Here is a 24,315-nt window from a genome sequence, read left to right as displayed (position 1 = left end):
CAAAAAAATCCTTTCTGATTGTGTGATTGCTAGTTCACAACAACCTTGTTTACAGGGAATAAGACAACTTCTAGAAGACAGGACTATCTCAACAGACTAGTTTTCTTATTAATTTCATCCTTATTAAAAGTAACCTGCAGATGTCCTCTTGGCTTTGGCTCATAATATTTAGAATTAAACTGCAACTATTAGAATGATCCCTTTGAAAGCAATGTGTGACATTCATTCAACAGTAAATCTTTCCCATGAAGCTTTTTGTTAGGGTTTTCTGGGGGAGAGAGGGAGGCATGAGTTTTTTCTCTCTCTTCTCATGATGCAAAATAAAGTAAAACTTCATTGCAGAACCAAATCTGATATACTCAATTCCCTATCACAGCAAAAACTTCTGCTGATATCAGTGTGCTTTCAGCTGAGCAGATGTGACAAGACCAGATGCCATCTCCCCCCAAAAAATATCTAACCTCCCTAATCAAGCCTGATATGTAACTGAGTGCTGTGGTACAATACAGAGTTCTATATTTAAGGATATAGATTAGAATCTGGAGATGCATTTTCAGTGTCCATTATGTTATACTTTAGTTTTATTTGTTTCCATGCAATGTGAATTTTTGAAGAGTAATGGTTCTTCATACCTGAACAACACCCTGTCTGTATCTGTATTTGAGGAAGGCCAAAAAATGAGAGCTAAATTCTGGAGTATGTACAGCAAATATCTCATTTCCTTGTGTTTTGTTTGTTAATTTTATAATAACCAACCCTGAAATGTTATGTTCAATGATTAAAAACAAAATATTTGTGTTGACAAACAACTGAAACGTGCCATTCATTCTTGAAACAGCAAATTAAGAAGAGGTGACAGCTTGGTCCTTACAGAAACATATCTGAGATTTTCTAGTTGTGAACTGGGAAAAATGCTGACTGTTGAAATGTTTACAAATTCTTTTTTATTATTCTATTAAAACATGATTTATTATGTGAAACATCCTGCAGTATTTTTTTAAATCTAATATGTCTATCCTGTCTTCAAATAATTATGCTGGATATGTAAAGAGAAGGAAATATCCTGCAACAATATGACACAGGATTTTGAATATTTTTACACAACACATTTTTAATAAACAGTTTTTATTTAGATGGGGGTGAAATTCTTCAAAGAAGTCGGTGTTTATTGTAACAAAGATATTTCTTGACTTTTACAGCATAGGTTGAATTTACATATGTGTGCTTTTTGATAGCACTTCCAGGGAAATTCAAACTTCCCATAAAATTTTCCTTTTTAGAAATGAGAATATGAAGACTTTTCCAGCTGCAGAAAAAACTAGTGCTCACAAGCATGGTGAACATGGTTTGAGACACCTCTTGTAGATTATTACGTTAAAGGAAAACTGATTTTAACAGCGATAAAAGAAATTGAGAATCTAGCTTATCCTCCTCAACGCCAAAAGCAAGTCCAAGAAAGAAAATGTTCTCTGTTTTGGATCCCGTTTCTGAATGATGGAAAATAACACAGGCTCATACTGTGGAACAGATAACACAATATCTTCCCACATCTGTATCCTCACAAGCTTGATTTACTGTCCAATGCTTCGATGACATCAATATATCGGGGCACTGCATGCACTAGTCACCCACATAAGCTATGATCATCACCAGAATTGCAAAGTACAGTTTGTTGGGACAGTTGTAATGAAGAAGAAAAGCATTTCCTGAAAGAAAATTTGGGACATGAAGGTTGTTTTGGGAGACTCTCTTTGTTTTAGAAAAAAAATGAAAACAAAAATGGAACCAGCTATATTCATACTATATGTAAAGTTCATTGTACCTTCTTTTTCTTGGGAGATTTGAAAGAAATAAAGAAGCTTCAGGTCAATGTCTGAATTATGTCCCTTTCTCTGTCTCTTTACATACTCCAGAAGGCAGCAGCAAATCCTGGTTGGATTTTTTTTTTTCCAAACTGAAAGTGCAGTAAATTTAAGGGAAGTTCAAAAAGCTTTTAAAGGGATTAGTTTGTGACTCCAAGTCTGCACAGCCTCCCTGAGAAGTCTGTGGGTTGTCTTGTTCAGTGATTTAGCCTGTTTGCTTCATCTGGAAAAGACAGGATGTGGAGTTTAATCTGACCAGAACATTCAAAATGTTCCCACTCAGGAAACAGAGGAATTGTGTGGGAACAGCCCTGACCCTTGCACTCAGCTAAATAGGTTATAATGAGAAAAGGTTCAGTTAAGGGCTCCCTTACACCTAGAAAGAGAGGAGCAGTGACTGGCTGTATTCCCAGGTCTTTGTAAATCAATCTGTGGCTGTCCTCCTTCCTTGTGCCACCAGCACGGCCTTGCACAATTAGTGCAACTGTTCTGACAAACCTCTGAGAGCTGGAAGTGTTGTCTTAAAAATGAAGTGTGGGTCAGGATCAGTGTGTAGGGAGCAGATGTGGTTGGCCTGTGATGAACTGAAAGCCAGTGTTACAGTCCTGCTCAGCACGTAAAGGTTCTGGTTGTGGGAACAGAGATGTGGCCTGCAGAGAAGCTAAAACAATTCCACTGCTCTGGTTAGATCATCTGTTCTCATCTTTTGGAGACTACATGTCAATAAAAGTCTGAGACTGCAGAGGAGGGCCATGAAAACCAGTTGATGTCTTGGAAGAACACAGAAAGAAGGATGAAAACATGATTAGCACTAAGGAAGAGGGAAATGACAGCCATGATGACTGAGAACAGGAAAATAAAAAGAGGAAAGGAACACTTGTTCACCATGACAATGCTTGTCCACAGTGCCAGACTTGAACAGTTCAGCATGTAAAAACCCCATCATCACAAACTTCAGTGACAAATGGACTTTCACTGGTCCAGCAAAATACTGGATTAATGTAACGCTATCCAACCTCTTCACCTCTATTCTCTGTGATTTTCCACTCACCACCAGCACTATCATGCTCCAGAACACAGGGCATGCAGCTTTGGAGTGCATTTACCTGTTCATAAAACTCATTGACGATGCCTTCTGTCCACTGCAGATGCAAGTCTTTGCATTTTGCAGGCCCATTGACGTCAGCCAGTTTGATGCACATCTGACAGACCAGCAGGCGGTCGTTCTCGTTGGTCCAGTCAATTCCAACATCATCGTTCACCTAGGAGACAGGGAAAAGGAAACCATGGTGGTAATCCCGGGCTAAAGGATGTGTCCACAGAGGAAGTTCTGACCTGGGACATTGTGCAATATATTTAGCTAGTTAACAAAATCACTAGGATAAGCAGGCGAGCTAACCTCAGGCTGGAATTAACAATATGGAAAATGAAAAATAAATTAAAACTAAGGAACATTGAAATGAATAATGAGAAATCAATATCTAGCACATTATGCACCTGTTTGAAAGCATTTACTAGGAGAACAAACAAATGCAATCTTTCCATGACATTTTTCAAAAAGTTGATAGCTATTGGTGTATAAATATAAATTACTATAAAAGATCATGATTGCAGAGTGAAGATGTGTATAATGAGCTTATTTCCCTGTTTGATCTAAGTATGGCTGAAACTATTTCCTCCCTTTTTCCTTTTCTCTATTTTTCCTACACCTCTCACAAGAAGAAGTGATACATGCTGTCAACTGCTCTAAAAGAAAAGCAAGAAGGCTGAGGTTGGAAGGGACATGACTAGCAGGGGTGCAGAAGGAGCTCAGACTTTTATGGATCTACAGATCAGTTCTCTGTCTACCCTGGACCACATCTAGGGCCTCTCTCTACTGCTTCTTAAAGCCTGACAAAGAGAAATGTTACAGGGAAATGGAAAACCAAACCAGTCATACGTCTGGAGGCTTCAAAGTGTCAGCATACAGATCCAGCCTAAGAAATGCCACAGGAAGAAAACATTTTATCCATGTCACCAAAAACACCTAAGGAGGTCCTAGATACAAAACACACTGCTCTTGGAGGGTTCTCACAAGGAACAAGGCAGTACCAGCTCCAAAGGCAGGTATCTAGTTAACATGACAACAGCTTTGATGGGTGATGGAGCTTATTAAAATATCTTAATAGGAGGTGATTTCCAATGTCAGTTTTTCAGAATGGTTTCTCAGGGTTGCGATTTTGTGGATTACTGAATGGGGCATGCAGGAAAGACCTTTAGTGACCTTTCTCTGGAAAGAGAAATGAATGGAAGACCACACTTTCACTGCATTTGAAATTAGAAGGTCAATTCTGTTCTGCTTTCTGTGCTTTGATAATGCAACAGTACGACTAAATCAGTAAAAATTCACTCAAAGCAGCCATTATGGAAACTTGGTAATAACACCTTATATTTTTTTCCCCTTGAGTGCTTTGCTAATAGGTCTAAAGTGCCAGTGGACAAGAAAGCAATGTTGAAAAGTAGAATGCAAAAACAGTTCGCAATAATTTTAGCCTTAAACCACTTTCTGAAAAACAGTAAATATGTATAAGAGGAGAAACTGTGTCACTAACTTTAAATGAGTAAAACCCAACAAAAAGGCCAGATTATTATTCAACGTTTTACAGTAGCCAACAGGACTTTCAGAGGAAACAGAAACCCTTTTTGCTAGATGCTACCAAGGCCCACAATCTTTTCTGACCATCTCCCAGAAGCCCAAGCTAATCTCACCTTGGCGTTGAATTTGGCAACAAAATCAAAGTGTTTCTTCAGGTCAGTAGCCAGAATCGCCTCTATGACAAGGAAGCGGAAATGCTTGAACTCCACATGGTCCAGGTTGACCAGGAAGTTGTACTCTGGCCTGGACATGAAGAGGTTCCAGGCAGCAGCAGCGTGGTGGTTCTCCAGCACGGAGCGGTCGTTGTACAGCACCGCCTGTGGAAGCAACGCGGGCAGGGGGAGCTGAGGAACATCTCTGCAAGATCGCAGCAATGGATTATTCTGTTCCAGGCCGCAGGTTAATGGCTAATATAACATGGGTGTGTGCTTCCCTCATTCCCAGAATGAACCTCACCTAATGGATTGCTGTCTTTGGTAATTGCACCGGGCAGTTGTGTCCGTGTAGGACTGATTCCAAACACAGAAACAAGAGGAATTCCAGTTTGCAACCTGAAAACACATAGCCTGACAGATATCTCAATGCTAAAATCCAAAATTGGTGAAATCTTGACCAAAATAAGATGTGTAACTCCCATAGTGAGGGTAATTTCAATCACAAAATAACAAGAAAAATATTTTTTCCTATTAATTTTCAAACTAGAAACATACGTTAGCCATACGAAGAGGCTAATCATCTAACTTCCTTTTCTGATTTTTACAAGCACAGAGCTATAGCTCTTGCTTCATTTAGATTAGATTAGATTAGATTAGATACAATTAGATTTAAACATAGTACATGTCTTCTCTCCCAATCTATTTACCTGGCCAGAGTATCAAAGCTGCTGATCACAGAAATGCATTGCAAGAATGAGAAGCATTACTATCAATTCATTGACACAAAGTGGTACCAGAGTGAGTTCAGGGGACTTGCTCTTGGTGACAGAGGAAGTTTGGTTGCAAGCTGGAAAGTAAATCTAGTATTTTTACATCCCTGTCTGACCTGCCACCATTAAGATGTATTTTCTTTATTTCCTCCTCCATAGAAGTATTTTTCAGCACAGGGTGCTGGAGCCAGGCAGGTCAGCTATGTAAAGTAAGGAAAGATGATATCATAATTAAGCCAATAAAGAGTGACTCAGAATTGCTGAATTCAACTCTCAGGACTGGCAGCAACTTCTGTGTAACCTTAGGCAAGCCTCAATTCTACATTTATAACACTGAGATTATTTTCCACTCCCTGCTTCCAAATACTTTCATAAAAAGACTGCAACTGCTCATATTCTATAGAAACAACAGAAAATGTGTTATGATCATGCACAATTAACTTGCAAAGCACAGTCAACTACACAACTGGAATTTTGTATTTAATCTTTCTGTGCATTACTTGGTAGAATAATTCTTCCTTTCTCCCACAGTCACAGATTCTTTATCAGTCAGCAGTGCTTTACCTTCTTCACTGACACAGTTTATTGGTACCTTTCTTAACAGCTCTGCTAACTGAGGGTGTGTAAGAAGACTCTTACCATCAATCCCCAAGTGAAGTGATTATTTCTGTCACTTTGACAAGCTGTTTCAAAATATTTGGCAGACTTGTGCTTAATGGAAGCCACAGTCACCACTAGCAAGGGAAAGCTGTCATCAAGACCTTCCAAACTGTACAGCAACACTGCCTGAGATTTACTTACCTGAGGGGCACTCGTTGCTACCAAGAAGGCATTGGTCCTTCCTGGGTGATCATAATCATGCATGGCTGCAGCTACATAAAGAGCCATCAGCTCCAGGGCAGGGATGTTGCCAGCCAGACATCCGTAGCTATCGTCTGTAGGTGTGTATGTCTTCGAAAACACATAGCCCATGTGGCCGTGAGTGATTCCACTGTCAGAATCTGAGCAGAAATAAAGAAATGAAAACAATAAAAAAATCCAGGGCCACTTTTTTTTTTTTTTTTCCACTGACCTGTTGTAACAGGAGCAATAAAACACAGAGAGATGGAGCAAATTTATGGTAAGAATAAACGCAGCCTGACCTCAAAGATTTCTGTGCCTGTGATCCAGTAAAATAAGGCAAAAAAATTGGAAAGGAAAAAATTCTGATCCCACCTGAGGATCTTCCAGCCATACAGCAGAATCTATTCTCAAACTATGCAAGTTACAAGCAGTAAGATGTGGATTCACCGCCATGCTGGAGCTTGGTGGGGAAACTTGATCTTCCCACTCATTTCTGTAATTTCTTTCATCATATAGACAAGTCTATGAGACACTAATAATCCTTAAAACAATGGACTAGAATTTATTAATTAAATTACAGTGAATGTTTTCCAATACAAATGTCTAGACTTTGGATCTCTGCTGATGATCCTCTTATCATCCTCTTTTTGAAGCATCTTGAGCATACCTGTCAGAGACAGATACTGAGATGCTTTGCTAATTTAATCAGAGCGACCTTGAGTGGATCTTGCACGCAGCTGAACAATGTCTTTCAAATAACAAACATCAAAAAGCCCCAAAACTCAACCCTTTTCATTCTACCTCACCTACTTTTAGCCACTGAAATCCCATGCTAATAAATTTTTAGAGGAATAAAGCCATTTAACACCACACAGACAAAAAATAAAAAATAAAAAAAAATAAAAGAGAAAAAGAGCAAACTCCTGCTTTTCCAGCAGCTCTCTGAGAACTCCCACAAAACACAGACAGGTTCTCTAGTTGCCTCAGCTGAACATGGAGAAGTTTATATAAAAGTGCAACAAGGTGAACAATCGGAAAACAGAAGAGTGGTTTTGTAAAGCAATTGCCAGATGGTAACAAGTCTTTTTATTTGGAGGAAAGCAAAGAACTCTTCATGACAGCCAAGTGCATGGCACTGCCTGCACACCCCAGAAATTGTAGAATAGCAAAACAGTGAATGCTTTAAGGATTTAAGTCTATGCTGCCTCTGTTACAGCACTGAAAAGCATTAATAATATAGCTTTCCTGGGGAAAAAAACCTTTTGTAAAAATTAAATGGTAACAAAGATCTGGTGTTAAAGGTGACCACAGAGCCCTGCATTCACATGTCATTAAATGCTAAGTATTAGGTTTTGGAGGAGCAAATACACTCCCTTCAAAGTTACACAAACACACCTGAACACCTTCAACATCCATTGCAGTACTGAACTACAATGTGTTACAGCTTGCAAAAAATTCCTACAGCAAACCCCATGAGAGTAACTTTAGGAATACAAGATTTAAATATACCTGAATCACTTGCTGAGCCGTGGTCATTGATCACAGTTGGGAGGCCTGGGATGGGCTGGGTTGTAAGGTACCACACGGCGTGTAGAACATCAGTGGCATGGATTCGGTTGTGATCTGTGATAGAAAGAAAACCACCCAGCTATAAAACACCAGGATGTTCCTGTCAGAGGGGTATCAGCACCATCTAGTGGGTACCGTGTGGCAGTCAATCCAGCAGAGACAAAACCAACATTGCCACGAGCACCAGGGCTGTTTTCACTTTTCAAAGAAACTAAGAAAAGGAAGATAAATTATTTTTTTATTATACAAGGTGTTCCTCTTTATTAAAACAAAACACACTTAAGAAAAAAACAAGGAAGTAGAGTGTTAGGTACATTAAAATCCCAGAGACTCTGTGAATAATGAAATGTTTTAAACAGAAATGAATGGATTCAATAGAACAGACTGTGGGACTTCCATCTCTAACCTCCTCAGGCTGTAATCTGCTGCTTTAGATCCCTGATCCAATTCAAACACAGGGAAAGGATCGAAATTGGGTCTCTCCCAGAACAGACTCCAAACCACCTGGCTAAAGGCATTTTGAAGTAGCTTTCCTTAAATCCTTCTCACTGTGGCTGCTCCAATTGGTATTTAATATTTTGACAGAGAGACTACATGACTTCTTATAAGGATGTCTCCCACATTTTTCTGTGAATGTAGAGAAAACAGGGTGTCCTATGTTCCTCAGTGCTGGGTTTATCTACCAGCTAAACAGGTAATAACTCTTTCCTCTTGAAAAAACAGAAAAAAATAATCTTTTGCAGCTGAAGCACTTTGGTAAATTTGACTTGAATATGTAAATACTTTGGGGATGACTGAAAACAGGTTTTTCAGTGAATAAATGCTTCCCACTGAAAAATATCAGCTAAGCTGTAGTAACAGAACAGGGTTCACTGATGTATTTGGCATATTTTTTCTGCTTATAAAGTTCATCTCTTTTGGTACCATAGCACTGCTACTGTATAAAAGTCCAAGTTGCCTTTAGGGGGTTAAATGCTTCAAGAACTTCCAACTGGGGTACACTTGCATTAGCAGGAAACAGTCTTTACTTATAATATCTTTATATGATTTCTGGCTTGTGCAGATTTTGACATGAATTATGAAACAATGTAAAAGATGAAATACAAAGAAAAAAAGATGACAGACTCTGCCTAGCCATCCATTTGGTCATGATGTACTAGAAGAAAAAAAATAGCTTTATAATGCAAGGAAAAAAGGCTTCAGTACAAAAGCATATGGAAGATCCTCAAAACTTTAAGGAAGCATCATTATCTGCCAGGAATTTTTACTTACAAGGTATCTCTCGGTATCCACACTCCAAGGCATGAAAGTAGTTCATAAATTCCCTCACTGGTATTTTAAAGGTTTCAAACAGCCCCATGTCTTCAAAAAGCCTGTATGAAACCTGAAAGAAAAAAACAACAAAAAACCCATGCTGCTAAGTAGATGAGAAAACTATAAAAATTAGATATAAAACTCCTTAGGATGAATTACCTAAGGAGTAATTTACCATGAAAAATCTGCTTTCCTGGTAGTGTTTTCTCAAATCCTTGAGCCCAATCAATCCCCAGAAAAGGAGGAACAAGCAAAGGACTGACAGAAGGGAGAATTGTGTGGATCCTATGCATTGTGTCCTTGCTTTCTCTCCAATTTTGGAAGTGAAATGATAAAAATTACTTCAAAAGGACATCACAGGCAGCAAATAGCTTAGGAGGCAGAGATGCTTTAAGCATTCCTGCACTGAAGATGACTGTAAACATCCAGGAGAGGATGTATTGGGAAGCAGAATGAGTGAGGAGGTGTTCAGGAAAGGTGAATACTCAGAAATGTAGACAGCAGTTAACGCAAAATGGGAATTTCTGAAGACAAGTTTGAACTTGACAAACAAAACAAAGGGACACAGTAAAATCACTGCCTGATCTTTTCAATTTTTTTTGCAAATTGGACCCTAAAGCCTTGCAGGATCTTTATTTATTTACTGCTGTTAGCTAAATTCTGTCCTTTTGATGGCACCTGCCTGGTAATGACCTGCCTAGAGCTAAGCAACTTGAAGCACATTTGGACTGATGAGTGCTGAATGGCAAGAAATGGTTACAAATTACACTTTGTGTTTTACACCTGAAAGTAAATCAAACATCTGTCCACACCTGTTTATATCTGTATATTTTGTATACAAATTGGGACCTGTGAGCTGTGCCTAAAGTTTAATGAAAACCAACTCCAAATGTCCTGCCACTGTGGATTTTTACAGTAAGAGTAACAAAAAAGGGTATGAATTGGCAGCATTAATGATCTTCCTCCTGCCTCCCCTCACAGTCATTCCCTGCCTGTGAACTAATTCTGGCAAAGCACTACAAGAGGCAGTGATGGTGCAGAGGAAGGTTGAGTGTGGTGTCTGATCCAGGATCACCCTCTAGTGACCAATATCTGACAGGCGGGGTTCTGCTGGGGGCTCAAGCTCTCACTTCTGCACCTACCATAGCTGAACTACTCAACTATTGGGCTCTGGAAGACAAGAATAAAAGGTAGGGCCTGTAAAAGGCAAAACATTACTCTCTGAAATCCCCATGGGATCCCCCTGTATTTAGGCAGAGTGAATAGTATGACCTGATGCATAATTTGGATTAGAATCTGAGTAGAACCCTGTTTATCTCTCTAGAATCATGGCTTAACTGTATAAGATGGGATCCAATATTTCACCTACAGGCAGATGAATCTTACATTATACTCTTAGGTCAGTGAAATATAAGCCACTTATTTCCATCAGCAAAACATCTCTGTATAAAAAAAGGAATTGTAATGAAAGAAAATTTGGCAGGACCAAATCTTACTTGTCTACACTAGCAGTACTGGACAGGAATCTTAAATAAAGCATATCATAAAAGCATGTTTTTCTCCCCTTGGATTCCGAGGGCTGGGAAATTCCACAGTTGAAAAGAAGCCAAGTTGCTGTGTAGCAATGACAGCTTTTGCCTCTGGTTTGGAGTAAAATGGCATTATTCTCTGTGGTTGTTAGAAATCCTCCCTCCCTCCCTCCCTCTCTCCCTCCCTCTCTCCCTCCCTCCCTCTCTCCCTCCCTCTTAGCAAATAGGGAGAAAGCAGGTGTAAAATCAGGCCAGAAGGAGTTAAAAAAGGGCACTGATGTTTTCCCCAGAGTCAACTAGCCAAATTCTTTAATTAAAAAAACAAAAACAACAAACCCAAAACCAACAACTGTGCAGCTTTTTTTATTCTTTGCTCTTGATTAAACATTTTACTGTGCTTCTGTCTTTTAAAATACTTTCTTCCCAACCCAGATGCTGTTTCAGGAGCTCTCTAGGAGCTGGAATCCCGTGGGCTGAGCACTCGAGCTGAGGTGTGGCCCCTGCAGCCACAAGCCAGGGACACTCTGACTGCTGCCAGGGGCTTGGCAGAGGGTGCTCCACCACACTGCCTCTCTCCTCCAGCCTCCCTTTCCTGCCTCTCTCTCTCTCTCATCATGGCTAATGCTTAAATGAATCATTTATAACTCAGAGACTTCTGGTGGCGCTGCCTGACGGAGGAAAAGCATTTCTGCACGATTCCTAGTGGAAGCTTTTTTGCAGCTGGGCATTGTTATTCACACACAGTTCCTCTCCTGGGTTTGCAGGCACACAGGAATGGCTCTCCTTGGAGGACACGAGCAAAGTTTAGCAGTTCCCTTCTCGATGCTTGCAGGTGACCCTCTCACAGCCCTTTTCATGTATTGTGTATTTGTGTTCTTCAGATATGTGTTCCTTTGACATTCCTGGCACCTAGAATCTGGCTCTGACAAACTCCTCACAAGGCTGGTGGGATGATCCCAGCAATATCCCATCTCCCATGTGTGATGATGAGAGGGCCAAACAATCCTCTTGTCATGCAGAGACCAACTCAGAGATGCCACCCTGCCTCTGACACTGCTCCCTACTGCCAGCACAGGAGCTCTCCACTTCTCCCTTTGGGCCCAGCTATAAAAGCTAAACCACAGGTTTTAGTCTTACAGGAGCTGTAAGAAAAGTGTTAGGTGGGACTGAAGATGTTATTGAATTTTATGGCCTGTTACGAAGCAACAGCTCAGGTCTGAGAGCTTGGCTCTTCGTTTCTGAAGTGAGACTGAATGCGTGTTCCTCCCTAAACCCCATCATGCATATTTGTCACTGCCACGTTTACTGGGCTTGCCACTGCAGTTTGCACAGATGCTTTCATGGTTCCTGACTGGTTTGGGGTCTTTTTATATGTCTAAATCAATTTAACATTCCACAAAGAAGGAGCAGATATCTCAAGCAGCTTCAAAGATGCTAAGCCAGCATTTGCTTTCTAAACTGAATGCTTCCCTAGAGGCATGTGTCAGGTTTGCTTTGTTCCATCTCATAAATTTAACCTAGCATGGCAAACATAGTTAATTCAGTTTTTTAATTTACTATTTTTTTTAATGGGTTAGTCCATTTAATAGCAAAATACAGAGAATAAATCATCAGAGCTTTTGTTTTCCTTTGTTAATAATATCCCAGGATTGAAAAAATCAAGCTAGAAAAAAATAGTGCTTTTGGCTGGAGAAAAACATTTATTTATTTTAGTTTCCTGATTTCTGAAAAGAATTTCATTAGCAGCAACTGAGTAGGTGGGGGTAATAAGGATCTATGTTTTGTGAACAAGGTTGAACTTGTTACATTCTGCTGTTAGGGAGAGGGAGTTATTATAAACAGCTGTTACAGAAAATGTTGAATTTTCATCACAAATATTAAAGCTTCTCTATTTTATTTCACAAGCCTCATTTTGTGGAACTGTGAAGTGGATAACATGTTAAGAACCTGTGCAAAAACCAGATTTTGGGAAACATAGTGAGGAGATTTAGTGCAATTTGAGGGAACCATAGAGAACTTGTGTCCAGAAGTACAGAACCCCATGCAGCTTGGTAAAGTGCTTAAAGCCTACAGAGGTATCCACGTAAAACCAGAACAAATTTTGCCTCATCCAAACCGTTTGTAATGCCACCAAAAAGAAAGTTCTTGTTTTCCTTATGTTTCATTCATCATTCTCTTATCATTCCATGCTATTAGAAAAATGAGCATTATGATCTAGAAGAGCATTTCAATCACACACTCATTGTCTAGTGCTAAAGTGCCTCAGTGAGCATCAATTTATCCAATAAATATATCCAACATCCAGAGTTTGCCTATTTCTCTAAAATGAACCTAGAGACTTGGCAGGCTGGTCAAACACAGATGTTGCTTGCCAAGCTGCAGAACACGAAAAAGCAGACCACAGAAGAAATTTGAATTCATGCCATGATTTTCCTTGTTGACCACCAGATAATTGAATCTAGCTGAATAATAGGTAACCACCAAGGGACTGTGATTTGATCCAGCATTCTTTGAAGCTTGTTACACTGAAATCTGCCTGACACACTAACCTCTGTGTTTCTGGGGAGGGTGTGGGGTGGTGATAATTGTACCACATTGAACCAATTAACTTTATCTCTTCTTTGCAGCACTCATCACTACATAATGCCTTGTAAAGTGATACTCGTTCAGTGAGATTCTCTCGGGCTTTTTTCCCTTTCATCCCTAAATAATAATAGAAATAATTACTTGCTTTTCCTGTTTAATAATCTTCAATACTTTCATAAGAAAAAATGACTAATTTGTCAGGGTGCCAGGAAAAGGGGCATAAGAGAGTAGAAAGTTCAGCCAAGAAAGTGATTATGGAGAGTGACACTAATCATGCTGGGTACAGACAGGCTGTGTCAGTAACTGAATTAAACCCACAGGAAGCAATAAAAACCTGAGAGCTGAAAGAAAGACTAGTAAGGTCTCCCATCCTGACTCATAGCAAATTAGTCTTCTCTACTTCATATTATATGAATTTTCTCTCAAAGTTCTGATTCTTTAAAAATGAGGGGGTATAGCAAGAAGTCTTTCTACCCCCATTCCTCAAACCTTGCTTTCTTGCCTAGCCTGAAATCTGAGATCTTTTATTTCTGGGATCTTATACTGAAAGCTTCAGTATAAAAGAGGACCAAAACTCTGTATATCTTGCATCCACTGAATATATTTACTGTTTAGCCCACCCATTCTAAACCCCACGAGAAACCCTTTCCCAAAAAACTCAGGAAGGGCTGGAAGCATCTCAAGAGAATATTCAGAAAAGCAGACAGCAGAGAAGAAAATAGGTGTGTGATTTTTTTCTTTCACATTTTTAAATCTAAAAATAAAGACACTGAAAAGTAAGGAATATAATGAGACAAAGTTCATATTGTCATCTTTGAATTAGGTGTCAGGGATCACAGATCATTGGATCATCAGCTTGCAAGGAAAATGCATTTTAACACATCTGTGTCTAAATCTGTCAACATTCTACCCAAACACTGCAGACAAAATAAGCCTCTCACCTGACTGAGAATCCGACCACACTTCTTTCCTATTTTTTCCACCAAATCAAAGATTGGGAAGTTCCAGCTGTTTAGCTGCTCCATCAGGGGATCCAAGTTGTCCATAACCAGAGGCTCAGGAGCCAGTACAGGCTTGTCCTGTGCCAGAAATCAGAATAAAAAGGATTGTTAGTTCAGTGAAGCATCTCGAGCAAAAATTTGTCCTCTTAAAAGCTGAAGTCACATTAGCATCATGTGTAAGTCAGTGGTACTTTACTCAGCTCAGCATAGATGTCCTCATTTCTTGCAGCCCTGCAGCTACTCACTCTCCTTTGTAATGTGTTTCACTTGAATGGATAGGAAATTCTGTTTATGAAACAGCAGTGTCAGTGCACTCAGCACTGAGACTCATTCATTCACTCATGGGAATCATTCATTCATTTCCAAGGGAGTCTGCCTTCATTGTGAAATTCACTGTGGTACAGAGAGAAAAGCTCTCAGTGTCTGCTGCTGCATCAGGATCCATTCACCATACTCTAACTTGGCTAACAGACCTCAGTCCAAGCGAACGCTTGTACTCCTTGGACTGAAACCTACCTGGTTTCAAGGTCTGCAAATAAAAGATGGGTTGTGCCCCTCCTTTCACATTTCTCCCTGGAATTTCATTTTACTTAGAAACTGGAGATGAGTAAATGCCAGAACATTTCAAACAAAATGCCTTCTCTAAGCATGTCCAACTCCAACATATTGCAATACATTTTTCAAGAGCTCCTGCCAACTTCAGATTATTAATTCAGTTGTACAACAGACTGGCAAACTTAACTAAACAAAGCTTTCCCTCTGCATCTCAACCAAGCTCACAGCTGAATGCTGTAAGACAATTATCACTTGTTCACCACACTGCAACATTTAAGACATGCACCTACAATAACATCTTGCAGCACCCTTAGACCACATTTTTTCTGTTGGGTTTTCAGTTAGTTTGGTTTTAGTTTTGGGGTTTTTTCCCCTCAGTGTCACCATACACTCAGCCTGTTGTGCTGGGGGAACTAAGAGGAGCTACCTCAGGTGGTATCAAGGGATGCAGGATGATGGTCTCGGGCGTGTAGGACCTACAGCCGGATCCCTTCCGAGCCTGCTCCTTGGAGCAATCTGTGTCGTCGTCGTTCTGAACGATGTCACTGCTGTCACTGTTGTTGGTCTCGTAGTCAGAAGTGGCTTGAGCAGGATCATCTGCAAACACAAATCACAAAGCTTGTGGTGTGAACAGTGAAGGTTTCATGGAAGTCATCCTGTGACCTTCTGAATAACAGCAACAGGATCTCTGACTCATAATACATATGTGCTGCTTGGCTGGCTCGGAAGTCCGACAATCTGTCCAAGGGCATTAAAGATATACCCTGCAGAGTGTAAAGAATGGCATCAGGGAATGAAGAGAGAAATTAATTCAAGGACCATTATTTAAGTAAATTGAGGGAAACAGTATATCCCTTTATATTTTAACTCCATAAGCTTTTTTTTTACATTTTGTACTTACGAAAAGGGAAGGAGCCTCAAAGACAATTTGAATGGACTCACCTGTGTGTGTTCTCTTCTTATGACTGACAAACTCATCTGCCCTTTTAGTGGATGATTACTGAGTTTGAGGGAATGAGGTGTTTTTGACAAAGAATTACCTGTTCTGTTCAGGGTGTGTGTAGTAGCATCATTTCTATTTAGTGTTCCGTCACCAGCTTCTATTTGGTTGTAGGGTCTGCCACAGCTGAAACACATCAAGAAACACACACAATATGAAGAATCACGTGCCTTAGGCAGTCTTGTGTAAAATGATTTCCCACTGGCAGTGTGAGATTATGTCATACAGTATAAGCCATGGTCCAGGGTACATTCTCCAGACAAAATCACAGGAGAGTGATGAAGTTTTATTACATCTTGGGAAAAAAATGCAGAAAGACCTTGGATCAGCTGCCCACCAGCATTAAATTTGTGTTTTCAATAGTAAACCTGAACCATGGGATTTCTTTAAATGATTTTTTTTTTATTATTCTCTAACTATACCAGCATAAAATAAATCCCCTAGTTCTATACTAGAGCTGCCCTATAAAGATGAGTTAAAATAATGAAAATGTGCCAGAGTCCCATACAATCTTACAGAATTCAGTTTGAACACAGTCATCATCTGGCTTCACTCTTCTTGCTTAAAACTTGAATATGTTCTTAAGCAGGAAAATTATATTTTATCATTTCTTCAGTGACAGCATGCCAAGTACATAAGAACCAAGAGGGCAGAGTTTGCTTCATCATTTCCAGTACAGAAACATATTTTGGGAGGAATCACAATATTATGACCTTTTAAAATGACTGGCTCTTCCCTTCCATTAAAAATCTTTATTCCTTGTGTATAATTCCCTTTAAACCCTAATTACAACCTGACATTTTAACATTTTCTCTGGTTTGAGTCAGCATTTTGTGGCATATCATATATAACAGTCTTCACAAAGCAACTATTACAGAATTATTTGGATTGGTCAAACTTTGTACCAGAACCTTTGCACCATTTTAAGTTCAACATTTTGAAATGGCTTAGCTCTTGTGCCAGCTAGCTTTTGACTGGGTCATCTAAACATATCCTGGAGCTTGATATGCCCTGAAAACATCATGAGCTCCTGAAAGACTTTCAAATAAAAATGCTAATCTGTATTCAATGATACCTGTAGTGCATAGCCAAGCAAATAAATCTCGTATCAATCAGGTTGATAAACAAGATGAAAATGGTATTAATTTCATTACTATCTACAACAACCTTGCATTGATTTTTATTGAATTTTTAATGCAATTATTAACTGTTCTTTTTAATAGAAGGTTTCCAGAAATGAAAGCCACTTGTGAAATAACAGTATTTTGTTGAAGTGGTAATAAAAAGCACAGCTTAATAAGACTGCAGTACCTTTATGCTGTATTTCTGTTGTGTTATATAGTTTCAATTTCAGATGAATCTGTCCAAATCCCAATTTTGGTATACCTTTGGAAAACTCTTAAAAGCACTTAAGTCTCTATTTAGTCTTCTGTCTCAAAAGCTTGTTTGGATCCTCCTCCAAACTCCAGCGAGGATGACTCCCTTGAGCAAACTTGCAGTCTCAATTTTGACTTTCTCACAGCCACTTCTATCCTTGCACACAGCACACTGAGACACATCCAAAGTCATGTGATAGAAGTCAGAAACTAAGAACTATTTCCAAAGATAGTCAAACTTGATAACAGCCGTGCTCTCTGCTGGCTGGCCACTTGTGCTATGACCAAAAGTAACTTCTGGTGAGTAAAGCAACCTTGAAACTGCACTGGAACAGGCTTGGGAATACCAGCGTTTTCCACTATTCTGAACTGGACACATATTGCAAGCTCCAGTAATTTGATTTAGCAACTGAATCCTGTCTTAGAAAATAAGCAGAACAACTTTTTTTCCAAAAATGCTGATTTTGCAAAGCAGGTCTGGTCTGTGTTACCTAATAAAGGGCTTGACTTGACTTGACTTTTTTACTTTTGTGTTACTGGAGCTCTTAGCAGTAGATATAACTCATCTACAGTTAATTTCTGAAAAAAAATAATCCCCACAGTACCTAATCTGACTGTGGTTGGGAAGACACATCCCACTCCTTCTGAGAGAAGGCTCAAATTGTGGAGTTTTCAGGCACTGTTTGCCCTAACAGTCAGATTTTTCTATGCAACATCAGGTGCCTGCTGTGGAATACTTGGCCTGTGACATAAAGGTGACTGCTGATGTCAAGGGCATGACTCCAGAAGCACAAGTTGTAAGCACAAAATCCACCTTTGGGATCTGCAGGTTATTGACAAAGCATTTATTTAGGAATCGGGCTGTCCATCTGACAGGAGTAAAAGCAATAAACATAGCAATAAACATAGCCAACAGTCTTCCACTTTAAAAGTATTTTGTAGCATTGATCTGCACATTTACCTAAGTACTATAAACCTGAAATATCAATATAAACACTGTAGTAAATGACAAAAGCTTGTATGTGGGCCAACAGAACAGGTTCATGAGAACAATGTGAAATGATTCCAAGGCCTGTCAAATTATCATCTTACCTGCTGCAGATGATGGAGGGGCTGATAATAGGGTCTGACAGGCTAGGTGCACTCTGAGTAGAAGTTAAGACTTTGTGTGGCTTTAAGCCCTGCTTGGTGTCAGTGTCTGTAGGCTCTGGAAATGACACAGAAGATGTTTTTCCAGTAGGACTTGTGGCAGGCGTCCCCTGAATCGGCGAATGGCACGGGGAGGTGAGAGGTGAAATATTTGGTGGGATACCTGGCCAAGGACAAGAAGAGTCTCATCAATTAACAGAAGTGGCAGATGGTTGTATTAGTTTACTGTGCAGAAATGCTCTTCTTGAGATGCACCAGCATAGTCTCCAAAAACACAATAAATAACAGATTCTCCATTCTGAGCCAAGGCCAGGGCTGGAGCCCTACCAGCCACTTTTACCTGCTGAAGATCTGGCTCAAAACACAAAGCATATTTTCCCAGCTGAGCAGGATGCACTAACTGGACAGGCATGAGATGAAGGACAAGTTTTTGTGGCACAACTGTTGGTATCAACATGTTCTTGTGACAGAGACACACAACCCCAAACAGGCAGTTTCCAGACCCATCTGCAGTTTTTCTGTCACCATCTGTAAAGCAGGGTCAAGGAAGGCTTACACACTTTCCCAGAAAATTTGTATTTCCACTGAAGACTAGCAATAAACCAAAAATAACAATTTTTAGCAGTCATACATTATACAAAATACTGTGCTTCTGGGGCCATTTCTTATAGGTTTTGGCCTTGATCTTCAGCTTGAGTTTATTTTTCAGTATCTGTTGCTCGCTAAGGGAGACTTGCAACCATTACTGCAGCACACGGTACTGGACACCTGAGCTAGAGTATAGAAATTGCCAATACCCAGATGTGCAACACTAGCAAGATGTAGTTCTCTCTGTCCCTTTTTCCACCTAAGAACCATGCCAAGGTGAAATGCATCAGCCAGTCCAGTGTTTAAACAAAGTGCTGCCTTCTCTTGGAATCCACTTTACAATTCCTAGTCTCAGACAAAATGAGACTCAAAGCCCAGAGGAGCAAACTTAATCTGTCTTAAAAGGAAATGCACAGAAATTGAGTTAACTTCTGTTCTGAGGTTTGTAGGAACTCAGCCCCAGTTAATTTACCACATTCATCTTCAATGCCAAGGGATATCAAGGCCTTAGGAACTTGAATTTTACCCTTGATATAAATGCCTTCCAGACACAAAAATTATCTTAAAATAAGGTAATATGTTGATCTGTGTTTATGAAATATTAACCTTGCAGGATATACATGTACAGTTCCAGTGTTTTTTCCCTGACAGCAACTTACTGTGATAGGAGGCTAAAATTTGATTTACTGCTGACAATGCGAGAGTTAAAGTAAATTCTGACAGTTGCTTTGTTGTAATTTGGAGATAGCCAGCATCTCAGTTTTAATTAAGGCTATTTCTTCAGAAAAGGTATTATGTATTTAGTGTCTTAATTCAATGATTGCAAGTAGAATATAATTCTAGTCTTGAGACCAGAACACTACAGCCTCCAGAGCAATTAAAATGTTATCAGATGGCCATGACACAGGGAAATCGCTTTAAAAGACAAAAAACCTCTATTTCACATTTATGAATTCATTAAGATATCAGCTTTCCATCCAACAAAAATATGTATTTAAAAACATTTCAGAGTCTGTTAGTTGCACAGGGAATGGAGTTGGATTATTATCTATCTTTGAGATATGTTACCAAGTAATATTCATAACTCCTAGAGGATGCAATACATATGGCCATCTTTCAACAATTTGAAACAAGTCCTGAGAATATAAACAGCACTTTTTACAATAATGTCTCTAATCACAGCAAGCTTTTTACTTCTGGGAAGGATCCAGTGTCTGGAAATATTTTTTGTTGTGTGTGTCTATGTTTTTATTAGAAAGTAATTCACCAGGGAAGGTAACCACAAATGAATAAAATTACCAGAAAAAAGAAAATATTTTTCCAATAATTCAACATTCAACCATTTACTGGCAAAAGTGAGAAAAGATGTGTCTTGCTACAGCAAGGATTTTTTCAGCATCAAGATAAGAGAAGAATAAAAATAAAATGAGAAATTTTTAAGTACATCCATGCACTTAGGTCCTCCAGAACTTCTTCAAATGTGCAGTGTTGAAGATATGAAACAGTGACTTCAATGTGATGTGAAATTATATGTATGAAAACACTTAGGTTTTTTCCAAAATAGGTAGAGCTAGCAGTATTTTTAAATGTGAATATTTTCATGCATAATAAAAGACACATTTTATAAATTAATATATTTTATATTTACAGTTTTAGCTAGATCAACTTCTACTAATTGTATATTGACAATGGGGCTAATACATAAAAGTCTAAATTGTATTAACTAGTGCAAATTGGAAGAATTATTTAGCTGGAACATGAAAACAAATCATAACTAAAAATACATGATTGTACATAGTCTAGAGTATTGTAATATCAATTTTCTACATAAAACACTGATGCAACATTTCTACTCCTCTCCACCAGGAATTGCTCATGATGGAATGGAGATCTCCCTTCATCATGGGACAGCTCTTGTATCTGGACAACAGAGAAAATTATTAATAATTTCTGAAAGCAGAAATTGCTCAGTGTAAAACTGACTGATGATCTTGGTAATTCTTATTTTCCAAGTACAAGATATTATACAACCACTCCTCTCCTTTACAATTTACTGGGATAATCTCTGAAAATCACAAGTCAAATGTGTTTTTTTTTTGTTCTAAAGCAAATTCCTGGGTTCTTGTTACTATGTCTCCATTATTTTCCAGGTTAAATTTTATTCATTTCCCTATGTGCCTATTACTTTTTAAGATAATATCGTGCTACTTAATCTTCACTGTGGTAAAACACAGCAGCTTTGTACAAGAAAAGATCTTTCATATTGTTCTCTTCAGTTTGAAAAGGCAACACGATGTGGCAGCACTAGAAACGCAAAATAATTGTGCAGCCATATCTTCAAACTCATCTTTAAGTCAGAACCTTGGGATTCTCTGACTTTTCCAGATGGCCTCAGCCATCCATCCATCAATTTCTATGTGATAGCTGGGTAGCCAGGATCTCTGAGTACTATTATTTCAATAGTATTTATGTGTGGATAAAAAGCAGGCTGGTAAGAGAAAGGAAGGCCTTGTGGTAAATTTGAATTGTGAGTTGAAGCATGTGTATACAGCATGGTATACTGCATTTGTAGGAAGAGGAGAACCACATTATTGTGGATTAAAGCTGCTTCAAGGCTGTCATATTACACATTTCATTACCAATTCCAAAGTCACCTTCTTAATTTCTTTCAGGAAAGAAATACAGGATGCTTTTTTTAAAGGCTCAAAAGGTTGAGTGAAAAAACCCATATTCCTTATCTCTAAAAACCGGTAAGAACGACCTGTATTTTCCCAACAGTGAATATATAGAAGTAGACCTCTGAGTTACAAAGGTTGTACCTTGGATATGTTTGCATTAAGACAAGTTAGTTGCTGCTTCCAGCTCAAAATGGAGTTCTGTAGTTCTGAAATCTCCAATATGCACAGACAGCTAATGTCACAAATGTTATGCAAAGCCCCTGCTATAGGCAAGGGAATTATAAAGATATAAATCACAATTTAATATTTCACTCGCTGCATCGTGTCATGACTAACTTCTATAAACCAAAAGAGTCAGAACATTCACAAAGGGCACGACTACAATCTATAGTACTTTAAGCAACTGTGTTGGGTTTGTTTTTTTTTAAATAAAAGAAATAACTATATTATATTGATGGAAAAATAATAAAAGCAGCAGGTTGGACAGAGAACAAAAGCAGATGCACCAGTCACAGGGAGCAGTTTAAGCAGGGCTTGGGATGCCCACTCACCTTGCCGGCTCTGCCTTTTGGCATTCAGGTGGTTGGTAGAGGACACGGCGTAGGAGGTGGAGAAGGACCTGCTCTTTGTGATTGTCATCAGAATGGAGCTGTTCCAGGAGTCAGAGCTGCGAAAGCAGAGCACAAACAAGCAACACTCAGCACAGGAAAAAGCTTCACTGGCAGATCTTAGGAAGTTAGATCACAAGAAGTATGTGATACTGAGGTAGCCCAAAATCTGGTGAGGGAAACAACGTCTATGGGTTTTCTGAACTGGTGCTTGTGAGGCACTCAGTACCATGTTCAGCAAAATATTTACACTGCAGACAGTCCAAAGCTGGGCTTCCCTCAGTGTTGAGGCCTACTTGCCTTCTTTATACAAAGATGCCTTCATTGTCTTGTTCTGACAGTATAAAGAGGCTCAAAAGTTGACTTGAAATAAGTTAAAAATATGTTCTATTTTAACACCTCCTTAAAAGAGCCAGAAGTGACACAAATTCTCAGAAGGACTGGAAAACCAGTGTTCTCTGCTGCTGGTGCCACAGCAGATCCACAACAACCCTCGGGGCACTGGAGGAACTCCTCAGGAGGCTGGGGAGGACTGGGAGCATCCTGCATGGCTGTGGTTAGTGGTGTATCCCTTCATGCCCTAACTAGGTGAAATGCCTGCTGCATCACCCAAAAAATCCCCCTCTCAGACCCTGGAGACACTGGTGGAAGAGAATAGTGCTGAAGGAATCCAGGTGCATGTGTCCATGTATGAGGGGAACAAATGTTAGCCCCCTACAGCTGCATGGGTTTATGTTTGTAGCCTTTAGGCTGCAATTGTATGTCAGAAGAGACCAAAATCTTCTGTACAGCAGGAAAACTGTATTTATAATAATTTTCCTGAATGGCACCAAATTTCAGCTTCTTGCAAGGATGCAACACTGGCTCTTATCAATGCTTGTGAGCTCTCTGGACAGGTCTGCCAGACATCCCAGGCTCCACATTCCTCCTCACAGCCTCACATCCAAGTGATGAAGTGACACTCACAGCTGCAGACAGACTTTTAAAGCAGCATAGCTCCAGCTGAGCTTGAAAAAAATAAACTTGAAGGGAATAAAAAAAAAATAAAAAATCATTCTGAAAGAAAAAAAGCATGTGACACTGTGTTACCTCTACAAACATATTGTTTTGGAATAGTAGGTGCTACCTACAAAAATACTTGCTGGTTGTCTTCATGGGCCCAAATTCTTACAATCTGTGATGAAGTGAGGCAAAGAAAGAATACAGATTTTTTTGAAAACAATTTGTTTGTTTTATGGTTTTGCTTTGTTTTTTAATTGGCATAAAGAATATAACACTCTGGCCCACTGTACAGTAAAATAACCCCAATGAACCAAACCAAAACAGAAATCTCTGAAACACATTCTTTGAGTTCCTACAGGAGAATCACTCGATATAAAAGTGGGTGAGGGAAAGAATGTGGGAGCTCCATTAGCTCTATTATCTGTCTACCCAATTCAGTGACATGGGGTTGGAAGCATACAGAATTACTAATCTCACACTGACAGTTACGGGGGATTTTTGCAAATATGTGACTACAGAAATCCAGAAGAGAAGTCCCACATTGTGAGGAACAAGTTGCATGTTTTGTAACTACAGAATCTGCCACAGGGAAATTCCAGCCTCTCTCCTACCCTTCAACTTATGAAATTTTTCTTTTTCTTTGTGACCAGAGCAGCATCTGAATTTGGTACAGGGGAAGTGGCAGATAACCAAGATATATTTTTTTTCTCTTCAGTTCAAAATTATTCTCCATGAAAGCAGATCTCTCTTGGTCTGCCAAAATTTTTAAAGCTAGACTTATAGGATTCATTTTCCCCCTTTCTGGAATACACATTGTTTCTCCTACTGTGAAAGAAGTAGTGCAAACAGTAGGCTGGGAGGCTTGACAAAGCTATAATTATACAACTGGAGACATTAAACATAGGAAGAATTGATAGCCTGCTTAGCTGGCTCCTCATGCAGAGTTATATAACAACCGCAGGAAAGGACCAACAATAATATTTAATTGCTCTCCTTCTCCCTCTGATTCCCATCTCGGGATGCTTGCACACTACGTGAGAGTGGGACCAGCAGCATAAATCAAATGCACCCCAGGAACCACAGGTCTGTGAGAGA

General features: G+C 39.3%; 1 protein-coding gene across 5 annotated transcripts in view; it reads right to left on the bottom strand.

Annotated features, from left to right (window-relative positions):
- The window catches only part of PDE3A (phosphodiesterase 3A), a 228,525-nt gene that overhangs the window by 12,857 nt on the left and 191,353 nt on the right, over window positions 1-24,315 (bottom strand). For 4 of the 5 annotated variants that reach the window (XM_088055119.1, XM_088055117.1, XM_088055118.1 and 1 more), the window contains exons 5-14: window positions 22,162-22,277; window positions 18,288-18,507; window positions 15,860-15,945; window positions 15,247-15,416; window positions 14,205-14,342; window positions 9,107-9,218; window positions 7,775-7,888; window positions 6,224-6,423; window positions 4,611-4,814; window positions 2,969-3,124 (exon numbers count right to left, since the gene is read on the bottom strand). In XM_088055119.1, the coding sequence (XP_087911245.1) occupies window positions 2,969-3,124; window positions 4,611-4,814; window positions 6,224-6,423; window positions 7,775-7,888; window positions 9,107-9,218; window positions 14,205-14,342; window positions 15,247-15,416; window positions 15,860-15,945; window positions 18,288-18,507; window positions 22,162-22,277 (1,516 nt within the window). The remainder of the gene's footprint in view (window positions 1-2,968; window positions 3,125-4,610; window positions 4,815-6,223; window positions 6,424-7,774; window positions 7,889-9,106; window positions 9,219-14,204; window positions 14,343-15,246; window positions 15,417-15,859; window positions 15,946-18,287; window positions 18,508-22,161; window positions 22,278-24,315) is intronic. The other variant, XM_014256063.2, reaches the window with a different exon arrangement.

Source organism: Pseudopodoces humilis, chromosome 5 (assembly GCF_049639895.1).
Source record: "Pseudopodoces humilis isolate 2021_Gansu_Grassland_sample_001 chromosome 5, ASM4963989v1, whole genome shotgun sequence".
Lineage (NCBI taxonomy): Eukaryota > Metazoa > Chordata > Aves > Passeriformes > Paridae > Pseudopodoces > Pseudopodoces humilis.
The sequence above is the reverse complement of the archived record's forward strand: the minus strand, read 5'-3'. Positions and strand labels throughout refer to the sequence as shown.